The sequence below is a fragment of the Lepus europaeus genome, chromosome 1, assembly GCF_033115175.1.
Source record: "Lepus europaeus isolate LE1 chromosome 1, mLepTim1.pri, whole genome shotgun sequence".
NCBI classification, from domain to species: Eukaryota; Metazoa; Chordata; class Mammalia; order Lagomorpha; family Leporidae; genus Lepus; species Lepus europaeus.
Genome location: NC_084827.1, coordinates 31,430,269 through 31,452,629, shown reverse-complemented (window position 1 = coordinate 31,452,629; position 22,361 = coordinate 31,430,269). Strand labels below are relative to the sequence as shown.

The 22,361-nt window shown below is 41.3% G+C and overlaps 1 protein-coding gene across 1 annotated transcript in view; it reads right to left on the bottom strand.

Annotated features, from left to right (window-relative positions):
- CTTNBP2 (cortactin binding protein 2) overlaps positions 1 to 22,361 on the bottom strand; it is a 185,674-nt gene that overhangs the window by 69,800 nt on the left and 93,513 nt on the right. The window contains exons 4-7 of the mRNA XM_062207328.1: positions 11,774 to 13,409; positions 5,672 to 5,875; positions 3,945 to 4,044; positions 1,170 to 1,320 (exon numbers count right to left, since the gene is read on the bottom strand). Coding sequence (XP_062063312.1) covers positions 1,170 to 1,320; positions 3,945 to 4,044; positions 5,672 to 5,875; positions 11,774 to 13,409 — 2,091 coding nt within the window. The remainder of the gene's footprint in view (positions 1 to 1,169; positions 1,321 to 3,944; positions 4,045 to 5,671; positions 5,876 to 11,773; positions 13,410 to 22,361) is intronic.

Below are 22,361 nucleotides of genomic sequence, written 5' to 3'. Positions count from 1 at the left end.
AAGTACAGCTTATGGGTTACAATGTATACGTACAATGTGATAGATTTCTTACAGAAATTATAGAAAATAATGAATAAATGTAAAACTAAGCTATTATCACATTTTTAAAGATAGTAGAGAGTTAATAAAAACGCTCTAGCAATAATATTCAGTGAAAGAAGTTTATTCATCTGGCTCTCTGTATCTATGGGTTCCTTACCTGGCAATTCTAACAACTGTGAATCAAAAAGCTTAAATAATACTAACAACTTCATCTGCTCTAAAATTGTCATTATTGCCTAAATAGGACAGTATAACAACTATTTACATAGCATATTATATTAGGTAATATAAGTAATCTAGAGATACTTAAATGATATTGGAGAGTGTGGATAGCTTATATTCACACACCATGCCATTTTATATATGGGACTTGAACAACCATGGATTTTGGTTTCCACAGGGGTGCTGGGACCAATTCCCCACGAATACTGAAAGACAGCTGTACCCAACTTATCATATTCCTGCTTATATCATTAACCGTTGGTTCCCTTAGGCAAAATCACAAAAACCCAGTATCTAGGATTATTTGGTGTTGAATGAATAAAAATGTATACCTTATTGTCTCTTCTAATTCTCAAAGTTATCAGGACATGGTATTTGTTTTCCTGTTTTACAGGTGAATGATCTGGATAGGCTAACAAACAGGGTTGTTAACTACTCAGGAAGAGACTCAGAGGTCGGATACTTTCCAAATCCAATCTCCTAAAAGCAAAGTAAAACAAAACAGCAACCTCTGAGCATGCAGTTGCCTTTCAGTACCATGGGGAATTAATTCCAGGACCCCACCCCAGGATATAAAAATGCAAACGATTTGTATATAACCAATGTATGTCCTCTCCCACCCTTTATCTCTAGATTATTTATAATTCTGAAAACAATGGAAATGTTATGCAAATACTTACAATGTACCTTTCAGGGAATAATGACAAGAAAAAAAAGTTACACCTGTTCACTACAGGTGCAATTTTCCAATCCGTGGTTGGTTGAATCTCAGATGCAGAGGTGTGGATATGGAACTCATGGATACAGAGGACCAGCTGTGTTTTGGTGTTCTAGCTATAGAGTTTGTAGAGATCTTGCAAATTACATATGTAGAGAGAGAGAGAAAAAAAAGCCCCGGTACTCACTCTGGTTTTTATACTTCGGTCAGTTCCAGCTTCCAACAAGAGTTTAATACAGTCTGTATTTCCATTTTTACAGGCCAGGTATAGAGGTGTCTGTCCTCCATCAGCAGCATGATTGACGTCAGCATCAGATGCAAGTAGTAATTCTAAACACCTAGACACAAGATTGTGGTTAGTTCTGTAAAATCTGGTTTGACCTCTGAACCACCACCTCACCCACATTTGAAATTCAGAAAATGCTAAAATGATTCTGCAGCTTTAAGTACATCAGGTACTTTATCCGTTCTTTGAGATCTTATATGCTCTCTGTTTTAACAAGGCTAGAGAACACATTTTAATCACAAAATTGGATTATTTCCATGGAAATTTAAAATAGGCTTGATCAAATGCTAAAGCCTGGTTGACATTTTTCTGTAACTTATAAATCTGGAGTCCTTGTGATGAATGGTTTCACTGAACTTGATATATATATTATATATTATATATATTATAAATTATATATATTATAAATATATATGTTATTTGTGGTTCAAAACAATATGAAACTTGAAAAAAGTTGGGCTGTTTAGTCATTCCGATATTTTCCCTTGAGAAAATCATTACAAGTAGTGCAGACAGCAGGGCACCATGCTCCTGCTCTATGCAAGGCAGCAGGGAGGCTGAGCAGAGGGGCTGCTTTGGGGAGAAAGACAGCACAAGTTGCTCTGTGTCCTGATGGGGGCGGGGGAGGAAGAGTAGGGGGAAAATGACAACTAATTAGAAGCTCATTGCCCTGAAAATCAAGAAGGAAAGAAATGAGGTCAGAACTTTGTGACATGGGGCTGGCACTGTGCTGTAGTAAGTTAAGTCTGTGCCTGCAGAATCGGCATCCCATATGGTGCCGGTTTGTGTCCTGGCTGCTCCTCTTCTGATCCAGCTCTCTGCTATGGCCTGGGAAAGCAGTAGAAGATGGCGCAAGGCCTTGGGCCCCTGCATCCACGTGGGAGACTAGAAGAAGCTCCAGGCTGCTTGCTTTGGATAGGCCCAGCTCCAGCCATTGAGGCCATTTGGGGAGGGAACCAGCAGATGGAAGACCTTTCTCTCTCTCCATAACTCTGCCTCTCAAATAAATAAATGTAATCTTTAAAAAAGAAAAAAAGACTTTGTAACATGTAACACCTACCTAAATACTGAGAACTTGAGTTTGTAACATTAGTTGAGAATACATTTAGAAAGGAAGGTTAAACCATGATCAAATTAAGCAGTAATTCACATCTTTTTTAAAATACAGATGTATTTTTTTTTCTTATTTTTTTCTGGACAGTACTTGGTTTATTCATATATTTAATTTTAAAATGACTTACATACTGATGGGCATGTATTGTAACTATTTATCTATTTAAATTAACTGACCCGTAGTTTTCCCTAGGGTTCTTCCTCTTTATAAAACCATCCATGCCAACATTCAGGTGATGGTTATACTTCCTAAGCAAATCACCTCCAGAGGGCCTGGTGGCAGGTAAAGGAAAAATGACAACACAGAAGGAGAAATCCCTTTTGGAGGACTTGGGGTCTTCTGAAAAGGAGCAGCAAAATCAGTGTCTGTAGTTCCCATTTACAAGCTCATGGCGATGTGTTAGGTACAGAGAAAACATAATTCAATAATTAGGGCTGCATGTTAATTTTTAGAAAATGTACATTTATGATCAGTAACATTGATGCAAACCTTAAAAACCACATTTCAGAGGCCAGCATTGTAGTACAGCAGGTTAAGCCACGGCTTGCAAGCCGGCATCCCATAACAGAGGGCCAGTCCGAGTTCTAGCTATGTTGCTTCCAATCTGGCTCCCTGAAAATGTGCCTGGGAAAACAGCAGAGCATGGCCAAGTGCTTGGGCCCCTGTCACTGATGTGGGAGACCCAGATGGAGTTCCAGGCTTCTGGTGTTGGCCTGGTCCATCCCCAATTGTTGTGGCCACTGGGGATTGAACCACTGGATAGACAATCTTTTTCTCTGCCTTTCAAATAAATAAGTCTTTAAAGAAAAAAATTTCAAGAATTTTGCAACTTATTAAGAACATTTCTATCAGCAAGTTGGATTAAAAAACTGCAAACAGCTTGCATTCCCCTCAACCTGCGATTTCAGCTCAGGGAAAGGATGTAACACAGCTAGACTATACTTTATTATAAAAATATGACTTTCAATTTTTAAAAGTTGTGCCTGTATCTAACCAATTTAGTAAGCTACCAGAGAGAGTTATGTGTATTTTAATTAGCAGGCTCTCTTTGTCTTTATGCTGGAACTACTTTTAGCAGATAAAATTCCTCCTTCAATTTTTTTTAAAAAACAAGAGGAATAAATGGGAGTAAATTGCCACTAGAAAGTTCAGATTATTACAGATAATTGTATGTGTTACTTTTAATGCCAACATCAGTAGAAAGCCTTTTTTTTTTTTTTTTTCTGGATTAGAGTGGTGGAAAAGAGGGAACAGGAAACTTCTCAACAGGCTCTGATCTCCTGATCCATGTGCTGAGAGGCTCCAGGTCATCTTCTTCAGAAGCAAGTTCTCTTGGGGGCTGTTGGATGCAGCTTTTTTCTCTTCTCCACTTCCCTCATATATAACTACTTCACTATTAAGAAAAACAAATTTAGGATCCAATTTTGTGTTTAAATCCTCAAAACATGTTTTGTGAACTTATCCATGGATGTGATACACTAGTTTACATCTTCAGCTGGAACTAAAAATGTACATGAAATACAAAATACAAAAAAAAAAAAAAAATGAGGAGCATCACTTACTGGAAATGTCCCTGAGCAGCTGCGGCACACAAGGGTGTGAAGCCGTTCTTCTCAGCAGCATTGACTTGGGCTTCTGCGTCCAGCAGCAATCTCACACAGTCTATGGATTTTCAATACAAAGCCATTTCATTTTCCCATTCAGAGTTAGAATGGACCAAGTTGTATGCAAGCTGCACATAGGTTCTAAACCCAGAGGGCCTCTCCCCTGCTCAGTTCATCTGACAATCCCATCGTGGCACCTGGGAGATGCCACAGACTATTACACAGGGCGGGTAGCCTCCACTCCCAAAGACTGTAACAGCCCAGACTCACCGACTCAGACATGACTTTTCTCAGTGCTTTGGGAAGAGTTGCTGATGAGAAAAAGGAATGTCATGTGCCAGAAAATGCTTTACCAGATTTTTTCCATCAGCCTACCCAGAAAATGTTTTTGGACAGAGAAACAAGCCCATTTACCAAATTGAAATACCATTCTTTGTAATTACATAGTTAAAGTATTACTTCATAATGTCTAGCTTAATCATTCAAAGCTTTTTTTATGCTGTCCTTCCTGTATATACCTCCATAAATGAAGCTAAAGGAAAGCCCATAGAAAATCATTGAAGTTAGGCTAAAATATCACCTAGAAACAACATTGCTTGTGCTAATTACTAGATTTAATTTCTGTATCCTGCAGTGCTTTGGCAGGAACAGTCTAAAAAAAACTCTAAAAATAATGAATTCACTAAGCTCACTAGAATCTTCTATCTGAATTAATCAACAATCACATGGCTCACATATGCAGTGCTATCTGACTTTGCAGTCGAAAACCTATTTTTCTTTACCACCATATGTTTCAGTCCATGGAACTTTAGGATTTGCATTTTAATGAATAATTCCTAGTCTTCCTGAATATATCATTTATAGATAAGTAACTTCTCGGTTCTCTTAAAAAATCCAAATTGTTCCAACTATAGAACAATTTCAGACCAACGACCTTCCCTAAAGACTAAAATCTCCCCTCACAGGAGCATGTGCTAAGCGCTGATGCTTTGACTTTTCCCCATCAGGTATTTCTATCAGACAAATGAGGGCTATTTTGTCCAACCCAAGTGATTGCAGATGGAGGGCTTCATTCAAAAATGTATTTTGCAGTTGCTAGGCTTCAAGTTTCTATGTGCACAATACATTTCATTGTGCATAAAATAAGTGTTATGTTTTACTAGCTGCAATAAGATGTTCCTGTAAGGAAGTGTACAGTTGGAATTTTCTGATGTTTAGAAAAACTTAGAATCTCACGAATAAATCCTCCACTATGAGGGCTGGTATTTTGGTGCAGTGGATTAAACTGTGGTTTGCAATGCTGACACCTTCACATCGGAGTTAGCTCCCCGCTGCTGCACCTGGGACAGCAGGCAAAGATGGCCCATGTACTTGTGCTGCTGCCATCCATATGGGGCACCCAAAAGGAGCTCCTGACTCCTGGCTTGGTCCTGGCCTAGCTCAAGTTGTTGCAGCCATTTGGAGAGCAAGCCAGAAGACGGAAAATCTCTTTCTCTCTCCAACTTTCCCGCCCACAGTCCCCCATCACTCTGACTTTCAAATAAATACCTTAAAAAAGAATTTCTCCACTACTAAGAGAATACTGAAATCCAAATGTATGTTAGTTCCTGACGATGGTAGCGAGGGCTTTGCCTGCCCATCCTTCTGCGTATAGAGATGAAGAGGCGAGAGCCTGCTGGTTTTACCTGCATGTCCATTCGTAGCAGCAGAATACAAGGCAGAATGGCCATCTTCACAGGAGTAATTAGTGTCCAGTCCTTCTTCATTAAGCAGCATTGATAATAAAGTGACATTTCCCTGGGCAGCAGCTTGCTGAAGAAGGGTGGGCCTGCCAGCCAGGGGGGCAGGACCACCACTCATTAGCAAAGGGGTTAGGGAGGGTGACCAGCCTGTAGGTTAAAGTGACTCTCGTTAGAGAGTAGGAGCAAGGACAAGAGACAGCTATTATCTGTTCCTTTCTGAATTGCACACGCACACACACATATACCCACACACAGATGGACATGTATCCCTAGAGGATTATGTGTTTTCTAGAAGGTTCAATCTGTTAATATGTACTTAGGATGAATTTGTCCTGTTATTCCAGAGCTTACATCCATTGCTAATTAAATTAATGCACACACGGTGACAGGTTATTTTAGTCATCGGTTTTGTACAGGTCGGTGTTAAAGTGGTGACTGGTTTTAGAAAACTGAGATGGCTGTCTCATTATAAAGATTCTAATTCCCCTTCAGGATCTCAAAACAATTTGAGCCTTTTCATTATGTAAAAGTTTCCTCAATGTCAATATAGATTTGCAAAAGCAAACTGGCATTTTCAGGTAAAAGACAGAAATAATTGTAAGCAATAGAGATTCTCCTTTTTCAGTGATGTCCCTAAAGTACTTAATAATCTCACATAAATGAATATAGTCCAATCACTGTCACGGAGTCTGTTTACATCCCTTGAATTCTCTTATTTGGGACTAGTAATAACGGGGCCAACCATTCTCTGGTATCAAGAACTAGTAGAAATACGACACTTAATAAGTAGATTCAGAATACACTGGTACACATAGTCCATACCCAGTTTTGAAGACTGTAAAATCACCTGGCCAGCTTTACAACATGTCTAACAAACTTTTAATCAGTCAACAAACAGGACACTCTACCATACAGTTTCAACAAAGATCGTAAGAGTTATCATAGTTAGAGATTTCTCATCAGTATTTAGCAGCTTTAGAAGGGAATCTGGTAAGTGTGTGAAGTCGGCTGTATATAGCATGGAAAATTTTCTGAATTCTTCCTTGATCAAAAGGCTGTAAAAACAGTAAAGTAAAAATGTTTATTTAATGTCATATATTGGATTTTGTGTATTTTAGGCTGAAATACAATTAACATTTAAGAAGTCATTTTACTTTATTCCAAGCGGGGGTGGGGGATGTCTGGTCCACAGGCCATATTTGGCCCATGAAATCATTTGGTCTGGCCCTGCCAAGGGAACCACAGGTGGGAGTCAAAATTCAATAGCAGGCTGATTTTTCAGCTGATCATTGTGTGCTGCCCTAGAACAATGTTCTGAATAACAAAATGGCCCTTGGCAGAAAATAAGTTCCCCAGCCCTGATTGGAGCCTCAGCACCTCTCCATAATTTTGTTATGCACATGTATACATATTCATTCTTTTGGTCACCCTTTCCACATCTAAATGCTAGCATCCCCTTTAGAAAGGCCCACGTTATGGATATTTTATGTCTCCTGCACAGTGGTATTAGGACAGTATTCGGGGCATTTAAGTGTTACATTACCATGTGTGAATATCCAATGCTTATGAATGAATTCTAAACTACTGACCTTAAATAATCTTAATAAATATCAAAAGGGTACTTATCAACTTAATTTCTCAGGAGTTTTAAAATTCTTTATGAAAAACAAAATAAAACCATTTATTCAAGTTCAACTTTACTGCTTATTAAAAGCTAGATATCATATCTCCATAATCAATTATCTGGGTTCACAAATAAATTGTTATTAACCTCTTAGTATTGTAGAGACATACAAAATTAAAATGCCCAAACATTTCAATATTTAATCCAAACTGTATGATATTTTCCCACTAATATTCATTAGCTCTTCTTACAAAAGTAATACTTTTACTTCATACTTACAAGAAGGCTCCTCTCTGGTACATTTTACCTTTTGTATTTTCTTAAAAACAAACAAACAAAAAAAACAGGCCCACAAAAATTAAATCAGTACTTGTTAGAAATGGATGAACAGAGAAATTATAAACACCAAGGTATGAAACCTTGACTGCAAAGCAAACAGGCAATAGGAAGGCATCACACGATGGTCCTGTGGATCTGGGGAGTATGGCACGTGCTCTCATGCTCTCTCCCCCTTCTCTCTCTCTCTCTCTCTCTCTCTCTCACACACACACACACACACACACACACTCGATCATTCTTTCGGACTTTTGATCTTGTAAAAGGTTTTTGGTTATTGATATTCTCTTACGAATACCAACATTTATATATTAAAGTTTACTCTTCTTTTGGGTTTTATTTACATCTTTCTTTATTCATAATTCTGGGTTTTTTGCAGAGAACAGTTTAAATGTATTTTCAACTGCTTTATATGGAAATACATAATGATGGCAAAACTTCCTGGGAACCTTATTTTAAGTGTTCTTATCTGAAATATAAAATAGTCTATTCACAATGTTTCTCAATCTTTCGATCAGTGAAGAGTTCGAGATTCTTCTATTACACACAAGTACAGAAGATGACATGCCAGGACTAAAATATATTTTAAAAATCTTTATAAAAGTGTTTTCTATTTCCTGTGTATTCATGAATTTTAAATCTTCACTATAATTTTCAATTTTCTCTAACACAGACAAGCTTAGTTTTAGGAGTCCTGCTATCAATATGGGGAAAAACAAAAACTTCACTATGAGACTATACTGAAATCCCATCCATGATCAAAGTGGTAATGTATAGATAACTGGTCCTGTAATGGCAGGGCAGACCTATATTCAAACAGCTTCCCTAGTGATGGGAGAGGAAGGTCACTCAGCCTTGCCATGTGGCATGCAAACATCAGTAAGAGTGAGCATTTGCAGAGCATGCCAGGAGGGGAGGAATGGACAGGGCATGCAATGGCATGGAAGAGTACTTGCAAACAGCTTCTGGCATCAGCTTCAGAGGGTGAAGAAGGTTAATGTCATAGCCCAGGTCATTCTTAGTTTCTCGTTTAGCCTTTAAGCCAATCTTACATAGTGAATAATTTTAAAAATACATGTTTAATGAAGAGAAAGTATCTGAAGCAAATTCAATCAAATGTGTCAAATAATAACAATAAAACAGAAGAAAAAATTCCAAGGGTATGGAAACTCAGCTGCCTGCAGTCATTTCTAGCTGAAATGTGCTCATTTGACTAGTTAAGAATAAGAAATTCTAAGTCACTCTGAATTTAAGACATTATTTAAAATTTTAACATTTGGCCATAGATGTTGCCCAAAGAGTTAGCATGATTCACAACATGATTCAGTAAACTTCATTCCAATGCTCCTCGTGGATCCACTTAAGACAACTGTTATAGATACTGGCTGATACAGACACACAGAACCCTAGAGTTGGAAAGATCATGGGATCCAGTAGTTGTGTTGTTTGAAAAATCATCAGCCAACTTTAAGACATCTTTTGGTTTGGAAAGAATAGTAAAATTTTTGGTTCAATGCTTTCACTTTTAGGTAGAAAAGCTAATTATAGCTCAGGGAGACAATTAGTTCTCCAGGGGAAGAAATTGATGAATCTTCTTTCTTACACTGAGTTCAGTACTCCTTTGATCAGGAAAATGGAAACAGACATCTGCCAGGTGTTTGGGAGATGTGCCCTCTCCCCACGCCCTGCTCGTAACAGCCACAGTGGCTATTTAGGTTAATACCTCCAGTAGGCATACACCCTTGGGGAGCACAAGCTCACCCAGGCACAGACAGGTCCAGGGGCAGGAAGGAGGGAACACTGGTGCTTCCCAGTTGCAACAGGCATGGTGGTGAAGACAAGGGCAATCTAAATGGAAAACAGACTTGGAATCTGGTGCCTCATTTGGAAAGCTCAGACTGACATGAACTTTCCATGGCTGTTACAAGCTGTGTACCCCCAACGTGCAACAAAGTTTCCATTCTCTGAACAGATGAGGTGTTCAGTAAACTCTTGCTGAAGGACTAAAGTCTCCAGTGCTTCCACACCTCCCTAAGAAGCCAGATCTTACAATCGAAGGACATCCATGGACACCTGTCATCTCACCAGAGGTAACCCTGCAGTTTTGAGAACACTTTGGCCAAATGTGAAAATCAGAGAATAGAAGAATAGGAACCAATTTCAAGGGCATTATTTTCATAGCACCGAGGGTTTATTTATCTAAAGTTCAATGATATCCTAGGCAGATCATTCTGATGAATATAGGTATCAGGTTGGAACTCTGTCTTTCAAGGTGAACTGAAAATCCTCTTGACAAACTGGCTTGTCAGTCACGGATCCTGCTCTGCTGGACCCGAGGGGCAGTTGGACCTGGAGCCACAGAAATGACCACAGCAACAACTGACAAAGCCTCAAGACATCAAAGCAAAAATAAGTTTGCATTTTTAAAGACTCACAAAACATACATCCTCAAAAGTGTTCTCTATTTTGTAGATAATGCAGCTCTGTCATTAGCACTGTCACTGCTCCAAACATTTTTAGAATTTCAATTTTGTGATTGTCTAACAATCTTATAGTACATGCTCTTATTCTCATGAGCAGTAGCAAACAACTCCCCTTATGGAGGTGGATTTAACTTGAGAGAAATACACAATATTATTTTAGGCCAAAATAAAAGTTGTCCAGCTCAGTAATGCCATCTAGACAAAAAAAACACATGGATTATTGACTACTTATAAAGACATCTAAGGTCAATTCTAAAGCAAATTCTCAAAAGTGCTGAAAGCAAAGCAGTGTCCTCAAAGCAGGACCGTCATCTCTATTGATCGATGGTCTGGGTCATTCCAAGCTCAGCACCGTGCTCACCGATGTGTTACAGCATGTGACCCTCCTAACAGCCACCCTCCACATAAACACAGCTCAAGCTCCATAGTAAGAAAGTGGAAACTTGCTCAGTTGAAGAAAAATCACCAGCAATGCAGTTGTAAGTGGCATAGCCTGGATTCTAAGGGAGACCTGACTTAATTTCAAAGTCCACGCTATAGGTCAGTCCTGATGTGCTGTTCAAATCATCTAAGAATAAGCAAATCAAGTGGGTATTTTCCGGTTCCTACTCTCCCCTCTAAGTTTTAAAGTTAGTACTATTCAACCCTTCCTTTCAGTTAAGTTGCCTGCCATTAGAATCATCAGTCTCCATGAAGCACTCAGATCTGATGGTGGGAGAGACACCTCTCAAGAACTGGCACTCTCAGGTTATTTTGGGGCCATCTTTGCTCCGTGACAAACTAATCCAGGCATGTCAATAAAATAGCAATGCTTCCCCCAGCTCTGCATAGCACAAGGGAGAAACTGCCATTCTTTGTTCCAGAGCCCCAGATGCAGTGACTCCATAAACCGCATCTGCAACGGGAACCTTCTCTAACGAAACCCACGTGCTGCTCTCCATCTGTGGGCAAACGGTGCCAGACAGCAGCCCTCGTAGGGTATATGGCTTTGAGAGAAACTAAATTTAGAACAAAGATTTATAAATAATCACACTCCATCGTTGAGGGTTAAAAGACACAACAACAACCTCTCACATCAAACTCACATTAAAGCTTAGGATACGCCAATTACAGAACCAATCTAATCAGTACAATCATCCAGAGTAGCTTTATCATTACTCAAAAGGATTTTTTGTGGTATCCTGGAAGAAACAGACCTGAAAACATCCTGTCTGTTGAGAGCCCACTAATATTGCAGGCTTGGGAGATAAACATTTAATAAGAGGGAACCCTCCTTCCTCCCAGGGAAATGATTTTAGTCCCTAAATTAATGGTCTCCACGTGCATCAAACCACGACTTTCAGGTTATTTTACAAGAAGAAAGCACTTAGCCCAATGAAACTGTAATTCATACAGCAAGATGAATCACCATACCCTGGAGCCTTTAAAGAAAAAGACAAAAAAGAAAGACATCAAAGGGGGAAAAAAGCATCAAATTAAAAAACAAAACAAAACAAAAAAGATTCCGAGGTAATGGGGAGGAAATGAAGGCAAGTGAGAGGATAGGCCACAATCTTTAAAATTAAAAAAAAAAAAAAGGCTGTAATATTTCAATCCCTTTACCTGATGCTGTTACCAGGAGGCTGTCTGAGGCACTAACAGGGTTTATGGAAGAGCGAAAGGCAATGGTGTTGGGAATGACAAGGGAACTGTCTGAACATGCAGGTGGCTTCAGTCCAGGGGTTTCAGCAGGCCAGGCACCCACCTGAGACGCAGCCAGGGCTGAAACAGCACAGCCTGCAGGTGCCACAGTTAACTCTATGGACGGCTTTGGTGGCAGCTGAGGGGAGGAAGACTTAGGGGGGTTCTCTTCCGTAACGACCCTGCTCCCAGGGGGCAAGCTGGAAGGAGGCGAAGCCACAGTTTTGTTTTCAACTTTGGCCCCCGCACTGGAGGCCCTGCTGCTGTCCACCGGGATCTTGAGTTGGGGGTGGGGTGGAGAAGGCGTCTGGGACAGCCCTGGTTTTTTCGGGGGTATGGGAGGAGGATTTCCTCTATCGACTCGCGCTCCGCCGGGAGTCTTCAAACCACTCCGACCGACTGGAGGGTGGGTGGCCACGTCCCCTGTCGGGGGCACTCCCGGCCTGGGGGGAGTGCCCACTTGAGGGCTTGTGAACCTCGACAGAGCTTGGGTCACAGTGTTCCGAGCTAGCTGTTTGGCCACTAGGTTGTCGCGACTTGTAGGAGAGACGTCTCTTGATGGAGGACTCTGGGTGGTGTTTCCATTTTGGTCGGGGTCGTTTGCGTTGCCTTGAAATCTAAACCTGGCTGCTTGGATGCGTGGGTTGAGCCCAGGATGCAAAGCCGTGGTGGCACACGGTGAGTGCAGGCCGTGCCCAGGCGCTGGAGGAACAGGGCTCTGGGCGGCCACCCCGGGCACGTGAGCCGGGGCAGGAGTGGTGCCACTGGGAATAGGGGGTGTGCTACTTGTGTGATCCGGTGTGGAGCCAGGGCTTGGTCCATTCGCCTCCATTCGGCTTGCACTTGCAGCTGGGATGGTGGGTGCAGAAGAGCCCATTAAGTCCCCGTGGGAGGCCTGCCTGTCCATACCTGGTCTGCCCGGCGCGGCGTGGGGGCACACGTTCCCTTTTGTGTTGGCAGACACGAGGGGGCTCCCGGCCGAGGGCTTGGCAGGTACCGTCAAAGGCAACTTTCTCACGTGGTCAGTGCTTTCAGGCACGGGGTCTGTCTGACAAGCAACAGCCCTGGTCACGGGTCCTTCGGTGGCCACAGACACAGAAGCCAGACGCCTGTCTTTTGTCTTCCGCGGGAGCGACAGGCTCGGTTTGCTGTCGCTCCCCCTTTTCAGTTGCTCGATCATCTTCTTCATCTTGTCTATCTCCTCTTTGAGGTCGGTGGTGTGGGCTTCCTCTCGGTTCAGCTTGGCACGCAGCTGCTCCCGTTCCGTGTCGAACTCGGAGAGCTGCTTTTCCATCTGCGCTTCCATCTCGGCGCTTCGGCGTTTCTCAGCGCACAGCTGCTCTTCCAAGTCGTTCGTCTTCTTCTTCTCCTCTTCCAGGCTGGCCATGACCTCCTCCAGCTTCTGGGCCTCCTCGATGACCTTGCCCGAGAGCTGCTTACACTCCTTCACCAGCATCAGCACCACGTGCCGGTTCTTGCCCCGCTCCTCCTCCAGGCGCGCCGCCAGCTTCTGGTGTTCCTGGTCCAGGGCTTGGAGCTGAAGCTTTTCCATTTCCAGCTGGAAGAAATCCGCAGGAAAACCCGGATTAATGTAGTGAACATTCTCCCCTCTGCCCAGAAGTGCTTTTTCTGTGACTTTTATTGATTTTGTAACCATTACATAGTTGGCATTGGAAAAAGTGCCACATTTTCAACATGTTTTATGAGAGAATAAAGTTGCATTAAAATGATAATAGGTATAAATGGTCTTGTGAAAAACATAAGTTACAACAATGGGGAAATTTTAAAAATCTGTTAACATTAACTACAGGAAAAGAACAATAATCAGATACTTCCAATCACAACACGGAGTTCAAAAAGGTCTGTTTTTATAAAAGTATAGCTCTGTGAGAGATCTAATGAAATAAAATGAAAAGGCTTAATGATTTAAATTACTAACGGGGGGGGGGGGGGGAGGCAATCTGGTGCAGTGGTTAAGATGCTGCTTGGGATGGTTGCATCCCAAATCAGAGTGCCTGGATTCCAGACCCAGGCTATACTTCTAATTCAATCTCAGCTCCACTTCAGTTCCAGTCTCCTGCTAATGTGCACCCAGGGAGGCAGCAGCTGACGGCTCCAGTACTTGGAACTCTGCCACCCACATTGAAAACCTGGACTCCTAGCTTTGTCCTGGCCCAGCCCTGGCTGTGCAGGCCTTTGGGAAGTGACAGCAGATAGGAGATATGTCTCTTTCTCTCTTTCAAAGACAATGAAAATGAAAAAAATAAATAAAATAAAGAAATTGCTGACTAGTTTTTGGGGTATAGAGGACCAGTTAAATCCCTAGCTCTTATATGAGGGACTACAAAAAGGGCATTGAAAATAAAATTAAAAGTTTATTTTGTCCCCCAAAAAATTTTAAAGCCCGTGTTTAGCAGAAGTCTTCAAGTTCATGAAATGCGTATATCATGAAAAAAAAAATGCATAGATTTCAAAACTTTGCTAAGTAATCTAATTTCTTTGAGCTTCTTAGGGTAGACTGTTATACAAATAGTATGTGAAAGTTCTTTGAAAACTACAAAGGCTTAAATACTACCTTAAAAAAACTATAATCAGTGACAGCGAACCCAAAGTCTGACCTTGCCTTCCATTTCAACCCCACTTGCTCTCACAGCTACATTGGTGGTCCCAGTGTTTCCAGAACATGATTCTGCCTTAGGATCTCTGACCCTGATGGCATGCCTGTCTCTAATTCCACCACACACTTGCCCAGAGTACTCCTGATGATATGGTTTGTGCACTGCCCAAGAAGGACCAACGGAGGGGTGAGTCAGAGCAAAACTACAGCCCTTCCCCATTCATCAGGCTATTGGCCCACATATGGGGTGAGTGTTACCTGCCTACACAGGGTCATGGGGCTACCCCTGCCTTTGCTATCACAAACAGACAGTCTGCTTACCAGGCCATAGCTCCCTAGGACTGGTGCTTTCTGGAGAAGAAGCATTCTCTAATTGGAATACATGGGCCACCCAGCAGATGCACTAGCTCAACACATTCCTGCAGGTTCTCCCTCCTCTGCCAGAGAACTGCTGTCACAGGTGCCAGGGAAGGCCAAAGAACACAACCTCAGCTGGGATGCAGTAGTCAGGTTGGCCCATGTACCTCACCTGCCCAACCATAGAAACATCCCAGCAGCACTCCCTCGGGATTAAACCAGATCTCCTCGATTAAAGACACGGAAAGGACTTCGCTTTCTCGTCTCAACATTAAACACAAATGCACTGCAGAGTGGGTCGGCGCCTACGTTAGTCGTAAGAGTGAGGTGCTATTCTCACGACCTGTCAGGTGTGAGGACTACTGTTCCTCATTCTGCTGTGAAAACTCACTACCCATCTCCCTCGCAATCACACTGTCATGGCACCAAAAGGAGAAGACGCCTGGCTGCCCAACTCAAGGTCAGAGAGGGTGCTTATTTACTCTGGGACACTTCCTGCTTTGAAGAGTTGCTGAGTAGCATTGGGATGGATCCCACCAATGGGTGATCAGGAATAGAAGTAATTCCTCAAGTAATTACTTTTTATACTACTGTTTGAAAATTCAGGGGTTACTGATAAGATTTGGGGCACAACAGTGGTGTCATAATACCATAATTTGTTTTATTCATATCTTATTCATATGGGTGCCTCAAACAAATTTGACTTAAGATAGGCTAAACCACATTTAACTCTTCTAAAAGGCATCACACAATAGATTGGAGTTAGGAGGCATACATAAAAATGTAAAGAAAATTCAAAATATATTAACTGCAAAAAAAGAAAAAATCCTTAACAGCAATGTCAGGAAAAAACACAAACGAGGTCTGATTTTAGCTTCACTTTAAAATACAAGCTTCACCATTTACTTCACTTTCGATTTTTAAGTGCTATCCTTGCTTTATAACACAACTACTAAAGGCCAACTTAGTAGTTTCCCTCCTGTCAGGTGGCTCCTCGGGGTTTGAGTCAAGGTGTTCATTCAGTGTGCCACTGGTTTCAAGCTCACACAGTGCCCAGGGTGTCTCTTTGCTATGGACCATCAGGCTACTTCACTTTTCCAACAACTTCTTCCTGTACTTCAGAATCAAACCCAAGAGTTCCACCTGGAGAACAGCTTGACTCCTCCCTGACATTTATACAAGCACACGACTATGAAAGCCTCCATAATTCTTTTCATCTTTGTCCTTCTAGCACTCGTCCTAGCTCAGACAGCGTACGTCTTTTTGAATCCTATCACCTCGCAGCAGATGCACTAACAAACAGATGTCTCCAAACTCCACTGCGATAAGAGTGCCAGCCATCAATCACTCTGCCTGACTTTGCTCAGCCTCCTCTGTGTATACTACAGGGCACATTCCAAACTTCTGCCACCCTTCTCAAAATACCACCCAGTGACCACTTAACTGACTCTCAGCCTCACTCACTCCACCTCCATCTCCTGTCTCCTCCCTTAAGCTTTGCTGTAGAGCCACATCAATCCATATGCCCTTCCCTTCAATTTAAGGGATAAAGGCTTCCATCTGTTCAATGTCAGACAATCCTTCGGCAATTAACTTCATCCCCTCCTGTCACTCTGGGGCTATCACCTCTCCATCACCATCACCTTGCTCTTCATAAATATTAAACATCTGCCGCTCCACAAAGCTCTCTGCTGTCAGCATATAAAACTCTCCCATATTTAAAAAATAAGTTTTTTTCTATTAAAAACATTTCCATGGGAAGGGCATTTAGCCTTTAATAAGGGCATTTAGCAGTTAAGTTGCTTATTAAGATGCCTGCCTCCCACATCCTATTACCTAAGTTCAAATCCCAGCTCTAGCTGCTGACTCCAGTTTCATGCTAATACAAATGTTGGGAAGAAGCAAGTACTGGATCAAGTAATTGGGTTCCTGCTGTCCATGTAGGAGACAAGGATTGCATTCAACACCCACATTTGGCCTTAGTCTAGCCCTGGACATTGTGAGCCTTTGGGAAGTAAACCAGCGGATGGGAGTTCTCTCTCTGTCTCTCACTCAATCACTTGGTCTGCTCTCCTGCTGTGTCTTTGTACCTCTCAAGTGAATAAAAACTTACACCTCCTTGACCATTCTACTCCACATTTTTTTTGCTTAAAAGACCAGGAGATATAGTATAAAGTTTTGTTTCAAATGTTATTAGCTATATGACTTTGCTAAGTTGTCTGTCTAAAGACCAGTTCTATGTGGTTCCCCTATACAACAGAGCAATAATAGTAACTACTTTATAATATCAAATGAGACAATGCACATAAAGCACAGAGCACGTGCCCAGAACTGAAAGCATTTTCAATTCACTTTTAAAAAGATGCGACTTTGCACAGTGTGTTTTCCTCTACAAAAACACTTAGAGGCAAGTATAGATTTAGAGCACAGACCATCTTAAACTCTAGAGGAATGGTTTTTATAATTAGATAGGGGTTGTAGTTTCACAATTATTGAATATATCAGAGAAAATCCCAACATCAGTAATGGAAAAATACATCTATTAAACAACCTGTCCTGAAAAGACTAATTATAAACTTTTGAAATAACGTAAAACATAATGGTTTAAAGACTCAAGGTCAATAAAAGGATTAGCACGGTGCAGGGGTAAACCTTCCTATTAGAAATAAGCTAACTCGGGCCAGTGCCGTGGCTTAACAGGCTAATCCTCTGTCTTACGGCACTGGCACATCAGGTTCTAGTCCCGGTCGGGGCGCCGGATTCTATCCCAGTTGCCCCTCTTCCAGACCAGCTCTCTGCTGTGGTCCGGGAGGCAGTGAAGGATGGCCCAAGTGCTTGGGCCCTGCACCCGCATGGGAGACCAGGAGAAGCACCTGGCTCCTGGCTTCAGATCAGAGCGATGCGCCGGCTGCAGCGGCCATTGGAGGGTGAACCAACGGCAAAAAGGAAGACCTTTCTCTCTGTCTCTCTCTCTCACTATCCACTCTGCCTGTCAAAAAAAAAAAAAAAAAAGAAAGAAAGAAAAGAAAAATAAATAAGCTAACTCCACAGCACTGAAGGACACCTGTATCCCGAGTTGGAACGCCTGGAATTCAGTCCTGGCTCTGTTCTCCATTCCCGCTCCCTGCTAAAGCACACTCTGGAAGGCAGCAGGTGACGGCTCAGGTAGTTGAGTCCCTGCCACTCATTTGGGAGACATGGACCGAGTTCCTGGCCCCTGGATTTAGCCTGGTCCAGCCTCTGCTGTCACAGGCATTTGTAGAGTGAACCAGAAGATGAGCGACCTCTGTCCTCTTCTCCCTATCCCTCTTTCTCTGTCCTTCAAACAAACATTTTTAAAAAGAAGCCACTTGCATTGGGTAAGAGCTGCCAGTCTGAAGCTTTACGATTACACCAGGAGACAACTCCCATCTCAGTAGCATTGCCAGCTAAATCCCAAACAGAAAGTATCAGTTATACTGGTCGAGGAGGCAGAGGATAGCACTGGGACTGCCTAATTAACTTCACCTTCTTTGGACCTTAAATTAAAAATACATTCATGAGGGAAATCCAACACAACTTGACAGAAGGTGGCTGCTGAATGGGTTGGGCAAATTGGACAAAGGTTTTATCTGTTGCCGACTGAAAGGAGACAGAGTTGAGGTAATAAATCTAACTGGGATAGCTGCTTACTGGAATAAAGTACAAGTTTTCAAAAAGATAACAGAATCCAGAGCTTGTGCTATATCACTCCTAAAGTTCAATATATGATAAGAAAATTAGAAGTGCATAGAAGTTAATAAAGAAAAGGCAATCTATAGTCAAGGAAAAAGTAGTCAATAGAAACTGGGCCCAAGATGATTTATATAAAAATGGCAGACAACAATGTTAGTACAGCAATTTCCATAGAATATACAGAGTGAACGGTGAGAAGGGCTATGTTGGCATAGAAATGGGAACTATATTTTTTTAAAAAAGAGCCAAATGGAAAATACAGAGAAATATAATATGGAAAACAAGGCTCACTAAATGCACTTAATAGCAGAGTTGAGAGAGAATAAAAATGACAATGGCTTTAGACTCATATGCTTGGTGATGCATACATCACTTCCTACCTAAAAAGTATAAACAGAACCTAATCGTTAGGAAACATCAGAAAAACTTGCACTGGTTGATATTTAAAAAACTACTTAGCCTGTGCTTTTCAGAAATGTTGAAGGAAGGTTGAAAAACTGTGCAACTTAAAAGAGACTAATGAGAAAAGGCAATTAAATGCACTGTATGATTTTGTATCACAAAAAGAATCACTATAAAAACCATTATTAGGACAATAGTGAGCACATGAATTAGATAAAATACTGTATCATTGATAAATTTCCTGATTTTGTAAACTATATGAAGGTTATGCAAAAGGTTGTCTCGGTTTTTAGGAAATACACATCTAAATATTTAGGAGTGAAAAGAACTCCAATTTACTCTCCAGTGGTGTAGAGAAAAGTATGTGTATGTGTGAGAATGCCTGTGTGCAGAGGGGAGGGGAAAAGAGCAGATGAGGCAAAATACAAGTAACTCAACCGGGATAAAGGGTGTTACGCGGTAGCATTCTTACGACTTTTTCTAAGTTCCAATTACAGCAAAGTAACAAGTCTGAAAATAGTAAGTTATGCTATCTTGGTGGGAAATATACAAGAAACAGATAATTGTTAAAAATGAGGAAGAATTTCTTTTGAAAGTCTCGAAATAACAATGAAAAGTAAGGATAAGGAGGAGCAGGGAAAAATGATTGTCTTATGGATTATGCAGGTTTTGACTCTTTCATAAAGGTATGTCACAAACCTACACACAAAGGTAACAAAAGAGAGGGGCAGGGGGCAGGGAGCAAGCTCAGGAGGCTGACTGACTGACAGCAATGCCCCTGGGAGCCAGGACAGACTACTGCAGAGAGGGAAAGTTTGCTGAAGAAACAGGTAGAAAATGGTGCTGACGAAAGAGCAACATTTCATCATCAAAATATAAATAAGCAAATATTGGTGATACATGATTTTTTTTTTAAAATATTTCTCTATTTCAAAGGTAGAGTGACAGAGAGGGAGAGACAGAGATCATTCCTCTATCTGCTGGTTCATTTCCAAAACACCCACAACAGCCTGGGTTAGGACAGACCAAAGTCAGGAGCTTGAAACTCCATCTGGGTCTTCCAGATGGGTACAGTAGCCCAAAGACTTGGACCATCTTCTGCTGCTTTTCCTAAGCACATTAGCAAGGAGCTGGATCAGAAGTGGAGCAGCTGGGACTCAAAACAGCACCCATATGGGTTGCCAGTGTTGCAGATGGTGGTTTAAACTGCTATACCACAATGCCAACCCTGCAAAATCTTTTCTGTGTGCTGTACTCTTAAATGTATGACTTTTACTATATTTTTAGTATCTCCCTAACATCAACCTTTATAACTCTTTATGAGGAAAGAACTGGATCACACATTTAATGTTAAAAGGATCTAGAGCACTCTTTGACCCATATTTATGAGCAGCCTTTAATTCCTCTAAACTTCTGGCTATCATCTTCATCACAGAGCTATCAGGACAGACGTGTTAAAATCACATTCAAATTAAGTAAATGTTCTGAAGAAATAAAAAAAAAGCAATAAAAGGTGCAAGATCACTAACCATCGGGTAAATGCAAATAAAAACCACAATGAGGCATCACCTCAATGGCCATTATCCCCAAATCTTGAAACAAATACTGGTGAGGATGTGGATAAAAAGGTACCTAACACACTGTTGGTAGCAAGGCAAGTTGGTACAGTCATATTGGAAGACAGCATGGAGATTCCACAGAAAACTAAAAATAAACCTAGATATGACCCAGCTATCCCACTCCTGGGGATGTATTCACATAAAATGAAATAAGCACATGAAAGAGATAGTTGCACTCCCACATTTATAGCAGTTCAATGAACAATTCCTATGATACAGAATCAACCTTGATGACCATCAACTGATGACTGGATAAAAAAAAACATGGAATATATACACAATGGAATATTACTCAGCCAGAAAACGGAATGAAACCCTATATGTCCAACAAAATGGATACAACTGGAGATCATTATGTTAAGTGAAATAAGCGGGACCCCAAAAGAGAAGTATCACATGCTTTCTCTTATTTATGGTAGTTAACATATAGGGTATAAAAACTGTCTGGATGTCATATCATTTGATATATAATTATAAATATTTCCTCACCGAATCATACTATGTAAATAACAATATACTGTTTTTTCCCCATGTTAAAAAAGAAATGGAGGGGGGAATAGTAAAGACCGTTAGGGTATTTTGTTCTTAATTTGGGTGTTGGTTATGAATGTGATCAGAGGACAAAAACTCATTTCTCTGTACACTTATATGCATTTCCTAGTATGCATACTGTATTTCAACAAAACGCTAAAGACACAACTTTGTTATCTAGTCTTTGAAAGAATGAAGAAAACAGATATACAATGCAAGGTTTTGAATTTTTTTAAAGATTTATTTGAAAGGCAGAGCTGGTTTGAGTCCTGCTGCTCCACTTTTTTTAACATTTACTTATTTGAAAGGCAGAGTTACAGAGAGGCAGAAGCAGAGAGAGAGAGAGAGAGAGAGAGAGAGAGAGATTTTCCAACCACTGGTTCACTCCCCAAATGTTATAGCAGAGAGCTGGATCGGAAGTGGAGCAGCCAGGACTCCAACCAGTGCCCATATGGGATGCTGGCACTGCAGGTGGACGCTTTACCTACTAAGCCACAGTGCTGGCCCCTTGAAATTTCTTACACAGTTTGACATATACAGTCTATTTGTCTGCTGAAGAAGAATCAACATTTCCCATGAATTAACCATGGAATAACATCTTTGTTTCATACCATATTTACTCAAAATGTATTCATTCGCAAGCACCAGAGATTTTCTTGCATGAAAATGTTATTTTATTCTGAAAAATGTATGATGAAGGACTTATCAATATTTCTAGCATTGAGGATGAGAACAGGGACTCTAAAGAGTCCAGGTCTGGGCAGCAAGAGAGGGGAGTCCTGCCACCCCATTACTGGATAGCCTTAAGAGGCACATAGCACAGCGGAGAACAGGTGGGCTCAGGGGGCAGCCCGCCTGGGGACAGAGCAGATAGTAATGCTGTGGTCTCATTTTGCTTATGTCTAAAATGGGCTAACCATAGAACCTGCTATAAAACATCTTAATGGTCAAGAGAGTTAACTCAGTAGGCACAAGGTATGCTAAATAAATGCTCTGTGAGCATGGTGCATCTTAGGATTGCCTGAAGCTCTGAGGATTTAACTATTTAATCAGGAAAGCTCCCTTTCTTGTCCTTACTTGGCATCTGTGATTCTGTGCTGACTTTTCCTATATCAGCAAAGCAGCTTCAGTTTAATATTTTCAGTAAAAATTTATGGTTGACCTGCTCATGGTAAATGTGCAGTTATTTAAATTTGGCCGATCTCAGGCATCGCTGTGGTGCAGCGGGTTAACACCCTGGCCTGAGGCGCCAGCATCCCATATGGGCGTC